Genomic DNA, 15788 nt, shown 5'->3' with positions numbered 1-15788 from the left:
GGCAGCCACAGACTGAGCTGGATCTTTTAATCAGTCTGTTGAGTCTGTGGATGAAGAGTTATAGATGACTACAAGTGGAGGGCCAACAAGTTCAGGAACTCAAATCATCAGATGGAGTGAGGGAAAAACCCTAAACAAAGTGCTAAACAGAACATTTCAAAATGGACACGTGACACCAGAGCACCGTGGAAGGACACAAAATGACAGCTGAAAGAGTATATGGTAAATGGCATGTAAAATAATAATTTTGTAGTCAAAAACATGGACGCGGGAATATATCTTCAGCAAAATTGCATTGCTTGACAGCTTACATACCTGGAATAAACAGAATTCTACTGCTAAATTTGAAACTTTTATGGAAAATACAACACCATAACACACTGGCTGTACAGAAGTCAGCATCGTTGCAACAACTGATCACAAGGCCGGCCACAAAAAGGAACGCAGAAGCAGAATATATACTAAGTAATACAAACTCTAATATCCTTTAATGCACACAAAGTATGGCAACAACATAACCACAAAATTCACAACACAACAGCAAAAAAAACAAAAGGCATCTGTAAAATTCACAAGGGAAGCACACAGTGGTCAGAAGAAAGAGTTTTGTTTCCAGAGGACAGTATTTTCTGATGGAACCAAACGATGGACGGCAGAGCACATCACATCCATAACATTGTGATCATTTCAACACACACTGCTCATTCCTGAAAACACACAGTGACATTAATCACAGTCATTGAACAGCGGCGTTTTATTGATGTTTCAATAAACTGCGAAAATCTAAATGTCCGTCAGAAAATACTGTCCCCTGGAAACAAAGCCTATAGCCTGTTGTTAACTTTAAGTGTCCTCACAACATGCCAGAGGTGGGTTTTAATAAATTAAAAAAGATATCCAATATTTATAATTTAACTTACCACCTTATATGGTATTCTATCTATGTAAAATAAGCAAAACTTGTAAAAATAATAGATTCTGACCATTGCATGTTAGTTGCATTATCGACGGATTTTTGCAGATCCATTATTTGTTCCAATTGCAGACTTCTTTTGAGCCAAAGCTGGGCTTGTGCTTGTGTGATTTGTCTATAATTACAGCAGGGGCAAATGTCTCTCTATAATTAGCATCAATTTACTTATATTACAAGCAGAAATTGCTTTAAAGTATTATTACACAGAAAGCTGCTGAGATTTGTGTGTAACATGTTACAACTTTAAGTCCAAATGCATTTTGCTGTGGTCACCATAGAAAACAATCTTGTGTGTGTGTATGGTGGTCAGTGGTCACACCATGCAGGAGGTCTCCTACTTTCCCCTTCACCTGTTTCCCTGCACGTTATTGGACAGAAATCCTTCAAAACTCCTCCTTTTAGACCCCAAGCCAGGAAACATGAACGATGAGAGACAGAAAGTACCAGCACTCTGAGTCCTGACCTGGATGTATGGGTCTGTGAAGCTTAACCAAGCTGAACATTCAGATTAATTTTTGCTTTTTAGTGAGTTGTTTTTTTTAAATTATCGTTTATTGTGAACACTCTTTTTTTGACTGCGTGATGCGTTCAGGTGCCCTCGGACTTTTCTCCGTGTGTTTGCCTGCGCTCAGTAACAGCTGCCTGGTTGCCAGACGACTCTTAACTGCAACACCGACGTGAAGAAAACAGTAACCATCTCCCGGACAAGCCACGGCGTTTCCAGCGGCTCCCAGGAAGCAATGCTTATCCGTTTATATCACCGCACCGACGTCCCGTTACCTGGAAACATCTGCTGTGTTGTGGACGAGCGAGTTGTTGTAGCATAGCTAGCACCTCCTTCCCTGCCTCATGTTTTTACTATTAGCAATCCGGAACAAGCCGAAGTGGAGCTTTTCTGGATGCAGGGGATGAAAATGAGAGGATTACACGCGGGAAAAGTCGAGTTTTTCAACTTAACGTAAGGCTTTTCTGGCTCGGTATGTTCAGTTCCAGTGCTAAGATGTCCCTGGAGGGGAGCGACGTCCAGACGGATGAAGACTGTGAGGAGCTGGTGAGTCCGAAACACTCCAGCATTCAGGGGTTAAATGGTGCATTTTGCTCAACAGTGATTTCTTATTTAAAGCCTTCAAAGTTGGGCTAGTTGCCCATTGCCACAGTCTTATATATTAGGTACATAATGCTGTTCCCAGCAGGGGCGGATTCAGTATTTCTGGGGTTCCAGGGGCTGAACCTGGGGGGGGGGGGGGCATCCTAAAGCCAAATTAAATGGTGTCCTTTTAATGCATGAATAGACTCCTGATAAAATAAACCTTTTAATTGTTCATTTAGCATATTTATTTCTTTGTCTGGTTTTCATTATGTTTGTAAATCCTTCATGTGACTCCTTTATTTTGAGTTCTATTGATTATTGTTCTCTTTTAACTCAGTGAGAAGACAAGGTTACTCAAAAAGTCCCTCACAGAAGCAACCCTATTTCTGCATTGCATCTTTTATTTATTTCATTGTTAAACAGTAACCGGGTAAAGAAACTCATGAGAGAGTCCAGAGTTGGGTGTTTCTCTTAATTCCATTCTTCTGTGCTTATACCAGCCACCTATTCGTACATCAATACATAAATTCCAATGCAGGCTAAAATGACTTTAGAAAAAAGTTGGTGGGTAAACCAGAGTTAAAAAAAGAAAAAGGTAATTCTGGGGCCATATGGCAGCTCTGGATGGGAACCATGGATTATATAAAGCAGTTGTTTGTTTTATTGCTGATTCATGCTCTCTCTTAACCTTTCTGATCCGTCCGCTGCAAACTGTGTGACTTCTCCTGTCTTTCTCCCAGGTGGAGGATGGCTTTTCTCTCCCTGCTGATATTTCAGAAAAGGTAAGTAAAACTAGCAGGTCAGAGCTTCCATCTCAACAATCACATATGTACTTTTAATTTTTTTGGGGGGGGTTATGGTAACGCTTCATTTCCCAATAGAACTTTTTTAAATGAGTGTGCCGTTGCTGCCTTAACGCCTTGTATTTGTCCCTTGTCAGAGAACCAGGAGGAAGAAATCCTCTGGAAAATCCACTGCTTCTCAGAGTAAGGCCCGCTCAGCTGCTCTGTGGGAAATATTTGCACGCGTTGCAACAAAGCCCATGTGTGCAAGTCCCGTATTTGTTTATGTGCAGAGTCTCCGTACCTCTCCAGCCTGAACGTGAACCCAAGGAGAGCAGCAGTGGGAGCCTGGAGACTGCCGAAGCCGTCCCTGGGGGACAGCAGGGGGGACACACCTGGAGAAACTGGCTCTGCTCGCCTCTCTTCCCTTCTCAGCAACGGCCATGGTAGGCACCGCGAGAACGCGAGCGGGGAGGGCGGGGGGTTTATTTGTTTCAGAACAGCTGCTTCCTGCTGGAGGCAGGGCATTTTATGGTGTTCTGTACAACTAATGCCACATTTTGAGTGTTTTTGAACAGAAAGGTTGTAACACAACATTATAGATTATAAAAAGAGTATGAATGTGTTCCCTGAAGCTGTTCTGACTCCAGAAGGAAAAATATTACATCATCTTTCATTTATAAGAACAATATAACTCACTAACAGGCAACACTGTGGTAGAGCTCTAATTATGAATCATTGAAATGGATTGTAAAAGCTATAAACAACACAGAAACTGTGTTTATAACAAGTCACGCTTCACAGAATCATACTGAAAACTCAACTTACTCCTTTGTTTCAACCTGGAATATGGCTGTATTCAGAGTTCTGAGGACAAATGGGAAACACCGCAAGACCAAATACTCAATTTGGCTGAAAAACACAGTTTGCAAGAGAACTGTAACTTAATTTCATCTCAGCTTAAATACAATATGCATGTCGGCCAATAACTGAAACTCTGAACAGAAAGTTAATAAATCAATTTGATAGATTATTTCTTTCTTTCAGTAATCGATCAAGCTTTCATAGGTGGAGCGCACACACTCAACTCTGCTGCTGAGAATCAGGATACATGCAGTCATGAGAGGGTTAAAGCGATTACTCTGCAGTGAAGTCTGTATCCTGCACATGAGTTGTAGTTGAGTTTGGTGATTCAGACCTGAAAAACACTTCCTTTCTGAATTAAACTCATGTGGGCCGTCTGACTGTTCACAGATGTGACCCAGAGATCGGAGTGTGAGGTGACCCCGGAGCTCCTCAGACAGACCCTGAGCATGAAGAAGTACAGACATCTGCACTCTGCGTCCAACGGTGAGAATCTGCAACAGCGAGGGAGGCGGCAGCAGACAGATGGGAGGGAGTGTGTGTGTCTGTGTGTGTGTATGAATGTCAGCGGATTCAGCTCTGTGTCGGTTTGTCTAACTGTGTCCTGCCTCCGTGTGCTCGTGTCCTTGTGCTTTGCAGGTTTTACATTGGGTGCATGTGACTACAGAGAGAAAGAGGACATGTATGATGAAATCATTCGTCTGAAGAAGGTAAAGAGGACCCTGATTAGGGTCGTCTTTTGAGTTTGTTTGTAGAGAGAGAAAACATTTATCGATGCGTCATTCATCAATATGTTGTGTTTATTGTTCAGTGGCATCAGTTTTATCAGTTCATGAAAAAAAATCATCTACTTTCCTACAATTCCTCAAACACAAGTTAGAGGTATTATATTTTGATCAGTGGTGTGTTAAAATAGCAAATCTTCACTTTCTTTATTATATTTGATTCCCGTTTTCATTTTTCTCTTGCCTTCAGTTTTTTCCACACATTACATGAAGTTTTTTTCTTTTCATTAAATATTTTTTTCTCCAGAGTCTCCAGGCACAGAAGTCTGACAACCATCAAATGAAGGCCAAACTACGGCGCCTGGAAGAAGATAATGCGAAGCGAGAGAAACAGATCGAAGAGTTACTGGATCCTACGAAGGTAAATAAAAAAATGCTTTAGGAGTTAATTTGAAAAATATAAACAAAACACTGTGGGATGCTTTTCTCCAGGGATCTGAATACACTCGCAGTCTGGTGGACAAGAAAAAAGAAGGCAGTGTGGTGAGTCTGTTTAAGGTGTTGGTGAAATCACTTCAGGATTTATATTGAACCGACTGTTAGACCGACGTTTCCCTCTAAAGGTTCTGAATGGGCTGAAGCAGAGGATCCTGAAGCTGGAGCAGCAGTGCAGAGAGAAGGAAAACGCTCTGAGGTACTGCAGTCCGCCACCTTTCTGTCCGTTCGTCAGGTTTATAGGTGAGGCATCTTCAAGATCTGCTTTCTCCTTTTGTTTCAGTAAACTGCAAAGTGAGCTGAGAACCACCAACCTGGAGGAGCTCCAGATCACAGTGGAAACCTATTATCAAGAGGTAACGTCTCTGCTTCCACACCGGATCCACAGAGTCCGAAATTTAACCCGTTGTAGCTGGAAAGACCCACAACTAATGAGAGAAGAAGGTTTACTCAGATCTATCCAGGAGTGATGTGAGACAGTGCGGTCGTTCTCCTTCAGTTTTCCTCACATCTGCTGCAAGTGTTGTTTATTTTCTGCATCTCGTGTTTCAGATCCAGAGACTCAGGATCCTCCTGGAAGCTGCAGAGAAAAGGTGAGCCAGCCGAAAGACCTAAGCGGTGTTGTGCAGTTCACTCATAACTTATCGGTGATCACTCATCAGTTACTTCAAAAGTGAGCAGGTTTCTTTTCTATCCAACCTCCCATCCGTCCATTTTCTGTTGTGCTTTGTGCAGTAGACTAGAGGCTCTGTGTGAAGGCAGTGTGCAAGGCCACTTGTCCATCACTGAGCAAATACAAAGAGTAGAACATGCAAACTCCACACAGAAAGACCCACAACTGGCCTTGAACTGGGGAAATTCTTCCTGTTAGTTAATGCAAATAAAGTGAAGATGGTTCCATCTTTCTGTCGTTGCGTTCTTGCTGTGATGTTAGTTGTGGGTCAGTTTGACGGCTGTTTCACTCATCACGTTCAGGTGACGTTACGGTGGTTACTGAGAGAAAGATGCTGTAAAATCTGGATCCTATTGCTTTGCAAAAAGTAATAGACTTAGTGCGACAAAGAAGCAACAGTACCGTTGTACCGTTAAAGCTTTTAATGAAACCCTTGTTTTCTGGCTGCAGACTGATGTTAACATTACTTACAATCAAGTAAGTGAATTTTTCTTTTATAGAGTGCTTTTAACAGATAAAAATATCAAAGCGCTCCACAGTAGTACATAATTAAACACATTACACCACAATATAACGCAATAAAAGAAGAACATAATGTAAAAGATTAGTGTAATTAAACAAGTCTCTGTGTAAAAAAGCCTTTAGCTGCTTCAGAGTCGATGCAGACGGGGAGAGAAGTCCAAATTAACAGCAGCCTGTGACCTGTTGAAGTCGGTTTACCTCAGGATAGTATGGTTTCAGCCCGTCAGAGGTTTATTGAGAAGCTGGATCATGGAGGACCAGACAAGCTAAGACTGAACTTTTTAAAATCAATCCTGATAATAATGTCGAGAAGTCAAAAGTTGAGACTTTCTTGTGGTGCCACTCAAGAGCCCTCCTGCTATATTTTTTATAGTGTGAAAACAGTCCGAAGCCGATTTTTGTTATAACTCTAAAACTGTAACTGGATTACAAATTTTAGGACATTAACTAATCGTTGACACACCGCTGCCAAATATAATGGAGTTACTATAACGTGAGGTGGTTTTTTTTTTCATATCAACATTAACAAAACTTCCACAAAACCTGTTAAACTTCCAGAAATTTACAGTGTTGCTGAATTTAGGGTGAATATTGCTGCATTTATTCCTTCTCTCTGTCTCTTGCTGTGTGTCTGCAGCAGTCGAGCGGAGAGTAAATGTTCCCAGAGGCAGCAGAAAGCTTTGAGCTCCACCGTCCGCCGTCTGTCGGAGAACCTGAAGCAGCTCCAGCAGGAGAACGCAGCACTGAGGGAGGAGCTGAACACCGACAGTCCTGCTGGAGGGGTTAAAGGTCTTTCCTTCAGCTCATTTAACATTTTCTGAAGTTGAAGCAAGTCCTTTTCCCTGTGATAGAACTGGAAAAATAATGAGAAAAATCGAATATATAATTACTGCAAAAGAGACGTGGACATTGAGATGAGGAAGAGACTGGAACCAGAGAGTGAAAATCAAATAATGATTATAATATCTTCCCACCAACCAAAAAAATGGATGAAATATACGGTTGAGCTTTTATTATATTTCAATATTTTAAGGAATCATAATGAGTGATGTCTAGGAGCTTTAAAAACTGAAATTGTGTGATTTTTCACTCCCAGGTTACAGAGAGTGGAGCAAACAGCGGCTGTTGAGAAGGCTGCTGGAGCTGGAGAAGGTGAGAGGAAGCTGTGACCACACGGGCGAGCAGCGGTCCGTTCAGCAGCTTCGTCACAGACGGACCTCTCTCTCCTCCTATCAGAGGCTGGAGGACAGCAGGAGACACGCCCCGCCAGCGCAGAGCCGCAGCCGATTGGATCAGGCCGTCCAGGCCACGCCGCTGGAGAGCCCAGGCTCTACCATGGCAACAGAGGCAGTGGTCTCCGTGGGAACCGTCACCGAGGAGTGGGAGGGGGAGGCCTCCGATCTGAGGGAGCGTCTCGGCCAATCGGAGAAGGAAAAGGAGGAGCTCCGCGAGACGCTGTGGAGGAGAGAGTGAGTGAACAGCAGCATGCAGCGTGTCTGTCCTCCCAGCCATCGCTAATGTCCGTCTCCTCAATGGACGCTTCAAACCCGGCAGAACCGTTTCTAGTGGTCTGCTGGACTGTTCCCTCTTGATGCAGTAGTTTCTTCCTCTCACTAACAGCATCTGTCCACACAAAGCCCCTCTGTTTCCATGAACCTTGAGTCTTTGTGTTTTCCAGCGATGAATTAAAACACTTGAGGACAGAAAAAGAAGAGCTGGAGAGAGAGACGGAGCGACGGGAAGCCGAGCAGAAAAAACTCTGTGATGAAGAGAGACAGCAACATCAGTGGGTTTTACTTTTTAAATTTTAAGAATAAGAATGGAAGCCACAACAGACAGGTTTCAGGCTGGACTGGTAAAACAGTGCCATAATAACATTTAACTTTAAACTTGAAAGATTTATGCATGATGAAAATGTCTGTTTTTATAAAACCGAACAGTTCTGACCTCAAATGACGACAATCTCAACATGAAGCTAAAGATGCCCTCTGGCGCAAAATACAGTGAAAAGTCCAAAAATGTTCTCCTGTAGCCGCTGTGTTATGCATGTTTTTACAAACTCACCCTGACAGCATGGCTGTGAGGCAGCTAGCTTTCATTTTGGATCATCAATTTCTCAGCGTCAGAAATTGGTTGAAACATTCAGGGTCAAGTGTTTAATTTTTTCCAATTTTCTCGGTGGTTTGGCGTGCCGTATTAGAACCTCTTGTCTCATGCTTTGACCTTTGAGCCTGTTGTTTGACACCCTGATGTAGAGTCACTTTAAATTCTCGCCACTCTCTGAAATATCTCTTTTATATATATGTCCCTTGTATATATCCTCTAAACTTATGTGTTCCTGTTTTGAAAAAAAAAAAAAAATCCACGATTGATCCAGTCTGGATTATTGGAATGAATAAGTGTGGATGGATGTCTAGTGAGTATGACTGTGTCTGTGTGCTTCCCAGACAGGAGTTGGAGCAGTTGCGGGCGAGGATTCAAACTCTGGAGGACGTCGGAGGCGAGCCTCAGATCTCCTCCGTCTCTCCGACGACGGTGCAGAGTCGTGAGGTCTCCGAGGGCGGAGCGGGTCTGGAGGAGGGAGAGGAGACGGGCGACGGATGCAAGGAGGAGGAGGAGGAGGCGGGGGGAGGTGGAGAGCGAGGCGCCGACGCACGAAGAGAGAATGCAGCACTGGTCATTCAGACCCACTGGAGGGAGCACAGAAATAGGGTATGCAACATAACTCTCTCGCTTATGTAAAGGCAGCTATAGATGTGGGGGAGAGAGGTGTTATATAAATGAGTCCAGAGTCGCCTTGTGCTCTGTCTGCAGGACGTTGTGATGCTGCAGTCGGCTTTAAGAGGCCATCTTCTCAGACAGGCACAGCTCAAGGACCTGCTGAAATCTGCACAGAATAAGGTTCTGCACATAAAACACACTCACCATGTGATCAATACATTTATCCACCTTCAATTTTGACTGAGGACGGTGTGTCAAAATAAGCCATGTAGTTGTATTTCCTTCACTGGTTGGAAATGTTTCATGTCAAAGCATAAAACCAAAGCCAGTATTTTGTATGTACAAACCCATTTCTCACTATGTCTCAAGGGAAAATTAGTTTTTTTTTTGTCTTATTCCTGTTATCATTCATATTACATAGTGGCTGTTGTAAGGAGAAAAAACTCCAAGCATCACTTCAATTTCTGACCTGCCATCTTCATCTTCTATCTGTTAATCCATTTTCAGTTTTTTTTATAGTGTCTTTCCTGCAGGTTGACATAATTCAAGAGTATTTAACTGATGATTGACACTGCGATAACGCAAAGCTTATACGGACGAGAACACATTCAATACAAGAAAAAGATCAAATCAAGAAAGCTCTGAAACCTGAGGATGATTATTCAAGTTTACTCACTACATAAAATGTCAAGATGTGAAACTGATGTCAATCAGACATAGACATACAGACGGAACAGAGGTGAAATACACATGTAAAATCAAAGGAATCGGATATGATAACCAGTAAAACCAGTATTTTTTGGTTTTTATCAGCTTCCGTTGCCCTCATGTCCTCAGGCAGGTCTGTGCAGAGGTGCGATATTCAGTCTTGGTATCATTTCCACTCTTTGTAAAGGTTTCACATTTACTTTATTATCATTGATGCAGATTAAGATGTAATATGAACTGAACTTCCTGATATTTTTTACATTTAAGATATTTCTATTAATGACTTCTGTTTTTTTTTCTTTGTAATTTTCTTGATAGAGTTTACATTTTTTTTAATTTTTTCACGTCAGTACATGAATTCAGCTCTAAATATGTGTTTTAGTAAGAAAAACTGTTGCATCTATTTCTTATCTGAAACATAATAAACTGGATTTGAATATGATGTTCTCTTTACAGCCACTAAAGCAGAAAGTAGAGAATTTTCTAAATGGATCAATAATAAATTGGCCACAGTGTCAAAAGGTCAAACTACGGTATTGACTGCTATCTGTCTGTACATCTGTCTTTTGAGTTGAGCACAATGTGCTTTTAATTCCCTCCACATGTGTTTCTGCAGATCGTAATGAGTTAATCAGGGAAATGATGGCGGAACAAATTAAAGCAGAAACGGCTTTTGTTGCCTTCTGTGTGCCTCCGGCGGCGGTTCAGTGGATCATTATGTCCCGTTATGTGTCATGACGAGCTGTAACCACTAGATGGCTCTGAAAAGCTTTCTTTGCGTTTTATTGTTTCTCCTCCTCTCCCTCTGAACTCCTCTCCGCTCCTCACCTGCTGTTTTCAGGCTGCAGCCTCTTCCCCGGCTTCCCCCGCTGGAGAGATGGATGCGGTCGCCTTGACGATGATCCAGTCTGCATTCAGGGGACATCTGGCCCGTTGTAGCCTTGCAGTGGAGAGGTGACTCAATAAAACATACGATCTGGGAGCAAAAAACTACAGATGGATTAGGAATGCAGCAGGATCACGTGTGTGTGTGTGTGTGTTCTCGCTTCAGCTCAGGGGTCTCGGCGTCTTCTCCACTGGATTACAAGTCGCCAAAGGAGGCTTCAAGGAAAACACACTCGACGCACGCACCCGAAGCAGGTGAGGGTCGCACATTTCCTGCCGAGTGAATAAGCTGGTTCCCACAGTTCTCCGCTGACTCCCTCATGAGTTTAAACTTCGACCTGAACGACCCTTTAACGCTCCCCTGCCTCCCTCCCCGCTCGGCCCAGCAGACTTTTCAGCAGGTCAATGGTAGACGAGTGCACAGAGCAGAACCGCGGTGTCAGCTGTTTTTTTTTCCCCCTCTGCATACTTACAAGACTTTCCTCTGAATTTGGAGTGCAGTGGGCTTTACTGAGAAATTCTGGAATGCGCCATCTTAGATGGAACCTGAGAAAAGACTGTAAGGGTATTTGCTTTTGGTGTTGTGCAATAAAATGTTATTAATCGTGACCAGGCACTCAAATTCAATCCTGGGCTTTTATTTTTTGAGTGTAAACTGTGTGACAGATTCCTGTGTTGTGTTTTCAAGGTGCTGCATCCAGGAGGAATGATGGTGAAGAGGGGGCCACTCACGAAAACCTCGACATGATCTCCAGCACTTACGACTCTGCGACGGCGCCCACAAAAGGTGAGACAAAGGAGGACATGTCAGTGCTAAAAGCTGAAATCATATTCAAATGTTTCTTCTTTTTGTATTAAATTCTCCTAAATGTCGGACTTTCTGACCAAGCAGAATTTTGCGTGTTTTTCATTTCGCCTGCAGGCCAGACGGAGCGCCGCTGCACAGCCGAGTTCGGCGAAGCCGCCGCCGCAGATTCAGACGATTCGGATGACATCATCGTGTCTCCGTCACGTCCTCTCAGAAGCAGAGAGGTCTTCATCTTATAGACTAGATGTGTGCGTACTGCGGCTAGTACGTCTCGTACGCATCTTTCTGAACCTCAGATGGACTTCTGGGATTGTTGTTTTTTTTTTTTTTTTTTTCCCTGAAACGCCGTGCGATCCCAGTATGCTCTGATCCAGAGTCGACACGATGCAATAAGTTTCTGTTTCACAGTGAGGCGGACAGCAGCCTGCAATACAAAATGAAACATCGCCCTGTAGTTTAATCCGTCCGTCTTGAGCCAGGTAGCCTTGTTTAATTAGCCAGATTTATCCTCAGCGGTTGTTGTCCTCTGCCAAAGTGCCTGCTGCACAGGGATTCAAATGAAACTCGACACTCATAAAGGCATTAATCCCTGTCCACCCGACCGGCCCGTTCAGCCACTTCACTGTAAATCCCTCCTGACTTCACTGATGTAACTGATAAATTCTGTCTCGACGTGGCCGACCGGCACCAAGCACACGTCGGTGCACTGATGTATAATGTAAACTTCACAAATCATGGCTGATAATGAGGTGATTTTTTTTCTTTTTTTTGTAACTGATGCACTATTGAGCCAAACTGTGAATAAATTATAGATTAGTTTGCTGCAATACTACACAATCAGTGCGGCGGAGGATACGCAGGGAGTATGTCCAGCATCAACGCCTCTGCTTTCAATGAATAAAAACCTGTAAGGAGTTCAACTTCCTTCATATCATGTGCATAACTTAATTTGTATTCAATAAAATGTTTGTTTTATCATAAATGTTCCAATTTCTGAACTGGTTCTTGTTTGGAAATGGTGTACTGAAGTCTAGTGGCTTCCCAGCTTTATTTAATTTTTTTTCTTGTGGGTTTGATGCTTTATACTGGATCACATCCTTGTATACATCTCGGTTCATGTTCTACACAATGGGGTCAATCCCAGCTCACAACAGACTGTTGGGTCCAATTCACACACACAGGAAGTTCACAGCCATATACTGACATCTGTGGGCAATGTAGGGTTCCCAAGTATGAGGCGTGTGTTTGGATTGTGAGAGGAAACTGGAGTAACCGGAGAAAACGTGGTCCTCTCACTCTGAGGAACAGCGCTAACCACTTCTGGCTTTGCTCAATTGTGGAACTTCTTCAGTTTGGCTGTATCTTCAGTCTGTGTCTGTTAAAAGGAAGCTGCTGGATCGAGGACTCTGTAATGGACCTAATGCCAGCCATAGTCAACAAGATGGATGATAGTTTTTTTAGAATAACAAGTAAGTCTTTGAGAATTCCTAACCTCTATAGAACCGGGGCTTGAATCCCTTCCTTATATACCTGTCTGTCTGTCATCACCTTTTCTCTCCTATCCCCTCACTACAATCAGAACAGCAGAAAATCTCCACCTCTGAGCCTGGTTCTGCAGGTCTCTTCCTGTTAAAAAAAATGGATTTTATTTTCAACATTGCTTATACTTGCTCATGTGAATTTTTTGGGCTTTCCACTGTGAAAGGAATTAGTGGAAATTTTATAGTTTAAACTGTAGGCTAGACATTTCTTTGTGTATATATTAATTATTTGACTACGAACCATGCAATGAATCCTGGTTAAAAAATTAATGATAAAAAAAAAATCTGTTTTAGCTTTTTTTTTGTTGTTGTGCTTTTTTACTTTTACAAACGAAAGAAGCAACAACAAATTTTGAACGTGTATTTTTTAGACTGAGGTAAAACTGTCAGACTTTAGGATGCTGCAGGTGATACGGCGCACGAGAACAAGTAATACCTGCAATTTACCGACAGGGGGAGACATTTTTGCGCATTTGGTGTCTAACACACACACACACACACACACACACACACACACACACACACACACACACACACACACACACACACACACACACACACACACACAGAGACGGAGCAGGAGCTGCCGCAAAGCCCCGTCCTGCGGGGCTTTTAAAACACTGTGTTTTCTTCACGCTCCAACAATATCGTCCAATTGAAGCTGCGCGCGCCGAGAGCAGCGAGCCGGAGCTCCGCCGCCATCGTGGGAGACGCAGGCGGGGAGACGACGACGGACCGCGCCGTCAAACTGGAACAGAAAATAGATACTGGGTTGCGGGTCAGAGAGTTTAACCCCTAATGTGCCGAATGAAGGCGGCGGAAGCGGGGAAGGGCGTCCCGGCGGAGATGTGAGCGGAGTCGGACCGGCTCGGTGCTTCTCTCTCCCCTCGATGCGGTTGGCGGTGCACCCGGACCCGCCGCGTTGATGCCGCAGCGCTCGGCTTGTCGAGCTCCAAGCCGCCGCCGGATCTGGGAAGACAAAAGGTGAAGGAGACGCCGGGTCTGGACCGCGCCGAACGAAGAGTCCGCATCCCGCTTGGGCTTCACTAGGTAAGGGGCTGCTCGGTTCCTCTCCGGTGCCCGCCGACACCGCGCTCCGTCCCCCGCCTTTCTGTCCTCCCGGTTGCCTTGACGACTCCCCGGGACGAGACTGCGGTAGTTTCTAACGGACAAAGCGGGATGAAGCCCGCTAATCCGGGCTGCCGCCGAACATTTTCTCGACCTACATGTGTCGGTACAGTAAACGGAGCCGCTATATCAGAATGTAACGGCAGCTCGGCGGTGCTCTTTGGGCGTAAAAAGCCTGCTGCTGTCAGTCTTGCTATTGTTAAGACACGATTCATTTATTTAGGTTTGAATCCTCCTCTTAAAAAAAAAAAAAGAAAAACACTCACATGGGTAAACAATAGCCCATTTACACCCAGTGCTTTCACTGTTGCGTGATGCCATTAATGATCATAATGAGGCTGCAGGGTCTTTTTTCACCCGCAGTCCAGCACAGGGACGCAGCTTCTGGATCACAAAACCATCCAAGCTGACCACTTCATGTTGAATGGCTTTCACCGAAATTCTGTCATATTGCAGTGTTTTTGCCTTTGTTGACTACACACACACACACACACACACACACACACACACACACACACACACACTACCATGGACAGGTGTGTCAGTAAAGCATTTTTTTTCCATCCATGAAAAGCTGATTGAATGCTATATTTTATGCAAGGCTGTTTGCATGAGCGTCCAATATAATGGGATGTTGATTGGCATGTTTGTGCTACCACTTAGTGGTCATTGATCAGAAGAGTTTTTTTAGAACATGTTCATCAATGGATGTGTCTGTGATGGTTAGAAAAAATAAATAAATCACTGCACAGTGTAGGCCATGATCGTCTGGTGTGTTTTGTTGAAATGACATGCTTTCCAGCCATGATAGCGATGAATTTCTCCACAGCGTCCGTGTGAGGAGTCTGGGGTTGGGGAACGAGACGACAGCCGGCAGGCAGCCTGCATCAGGATGGCGGCCGTCGTGAATTACTCTCCGCCCTGGTGGGTGAATCTGCTCCACCGGTTGCCTCATTTCAACATTGAATTTCAACTCGTGAGCAGCGACTTCAGGCCGGAGGACTCCGAATACCAGAAGGTGAGACAAGTGAAGGGAGAGGAATAATTGCCTCCCACTCGGCATTCATCATCCCCTTCATCATCACCGTGCAGCGTCACCTTATCATCCTACCTCCTGCCACCTGCCCACACTGTAATTTCACAGCAGAGTGGCCAAGTGGTGACTGAGGCTGCCCCGTAGCCACAGAGTTGTGAGTTCCCTCACTGCATCGATCAATTCTCTTTCTCTGTGTGTGTGTGTGTGTGTGTGTGTGTGTGAGAGAGAGAGATGTCCTTAAATCAAGAATATGAGCCTGCTCCTGCTCCAGCGCTGCTCTGGGTGATTAAAAAGTGAAGCAACTACTACAACTCTTTGCTTGAGATATTAACAATCCTACCATTTCAGGAAGAGTTCAAATGAAACTCCTGGTGCTACCTGCTGGCAGTCCACACTTTTATGGAATTTTTGGTGTGGGGTAGTGAGTAGGCAGTGGTTTGTGTGGCTCTTCAGTCTCAGTCAGAAGTGTTGCTATCAGAATTTAACCAGCACATTTTTTTTCTATTTCACTGTCACCCCTGAGTCATTAAAATAGGAAATCGGGCATTTATTACAATGGCAATACTATTAAAGAGACATAATTACTACAGTCAGTCAGACAGATTCCCTCACAATAAAACAAACACCAAAACACACTGCGCATTGGTTGTGTTGGAATGTTCAGTGGTTCGAATCCCACTGCTGCCAGGTTACTGCTATATGGCTCTTGACCAAGGCTCTTGACCTCTAGGGCCAAGGTCGCTGCACCGTGGCAGACCACTACTAGTATCTGTAATCAGGGTTAACTTTGAATCGGTTAGATGCAGAGAAGTCATTTCCCCACAGGGATCAATAAAG

At 43.9% G+C, this 15788-nt stretch overlaps 2 protein-coding genes across 3 annotated transcripts in view; both read left to right on the top strand.

Moving 5' to 3' along the window:
• The first annotated feature begins 1552 nt into the window (after nucleotides 1-1552).
• Nucleotides 1553-15788, top strand: part of iqce (IQ motif containing E) — a 20998-nt gene continuing 6762 nt past the window's right edge. The window contains exons 1-22 of one of the 2 annotated variants that reach the window (XM_030093017.1): nucleotides 1553-2024; nucleotides 2804-2845; nucleotides 3004-3049; nucleotides 3139-3291; nucleotides 4100-4195; nucleotides 4349-4419; nucleotides 4742-4855; nucleotides 4927-4977; nucleotides 5058-5128; nucleotides 5213-5285; nucleotides 5482-5522; nucleotides 6762-6913; nucleotides 7221-7276; nucleotides 7361-7593; nucleotides 7803-7910; nucleotides 8572-8836; nucleotides 8939-9025; nucleotides 10395-10507; nucleotides 10605-10693; nucleotides 11127-11225; nucleotides 11361-11487; nucleotides 15140-15175. In XM_030093017.1, the coding sequence (XP_029948877.1) occupies nucleotides 1953-2024; nucleotides 2804-2845; nucleotides 3004-3049; nucleotides 3139-3291; nucleotides 4100-4195; nucleotides 4349-4419; nucleotides 4742-4855; nucleotides 4927-4977; nucleotides 5058-5128; nucleotides 5213-5285; nucleotides 5482-5522; nucleotides 6762-6913; nucleotides 7221-7276; nucleotides 7361-7593; nucleotides 7803-7910; nucleotides 8572-8836; nucleotides 8939-9025; nucleotides 10395-10507; nucleotides 10605-10693; nucleotides 11127-11225; nucleotides 11361-11485 (2157 nt within the window). In that variant the 5' untranslated portion in view covers nucleotides 1553-1952 and the 3' untranslated portion in view covers nucleotides 11486-11487; nucleotides 15140-15175. The other variant, XR_003931604.1, reaches the window with a different exon arrangement.
• Nucleotides 14745-15788, top strand: part of LOC115389586 (protein tweety homolog 3-like) — a 22403-nt gene continuing 21359 nt past the window's right edge. Inside the window, exon 1 of the mRNA XM_030093018.1 lies at nucleotides 14745-14933. Within this exon, the coding sequence (XP_029948878.1) occupies nucleotides 14808-14933 (126 nt within the window). The 5' untranslated portion in view covers nucleotides 14745-14807. The remainder of the gene's footprint in view (nucleotides 14934-15788) is intronic.

The sequence above is a fragment of the Salarias fasciatus genome, chromosome 6 (assembly GCF_902148845.1).
Source record: "Salarias fasciatus chromosome 6, fSalaFa1.1, whole genome shotgun sequence".
Classification (NCBI taxonomy): domain Eukaryota; kingdom Metazoa; phylum Chordata; class Actinopteri; order Blenniiformes; family Blenniidae; genus Salarias; species Salarias fasciatus.
Note: the sequence above shows the minus strand (reverse complement) of the source record. Positions and strands in the feature narration are given on the sequence as shown.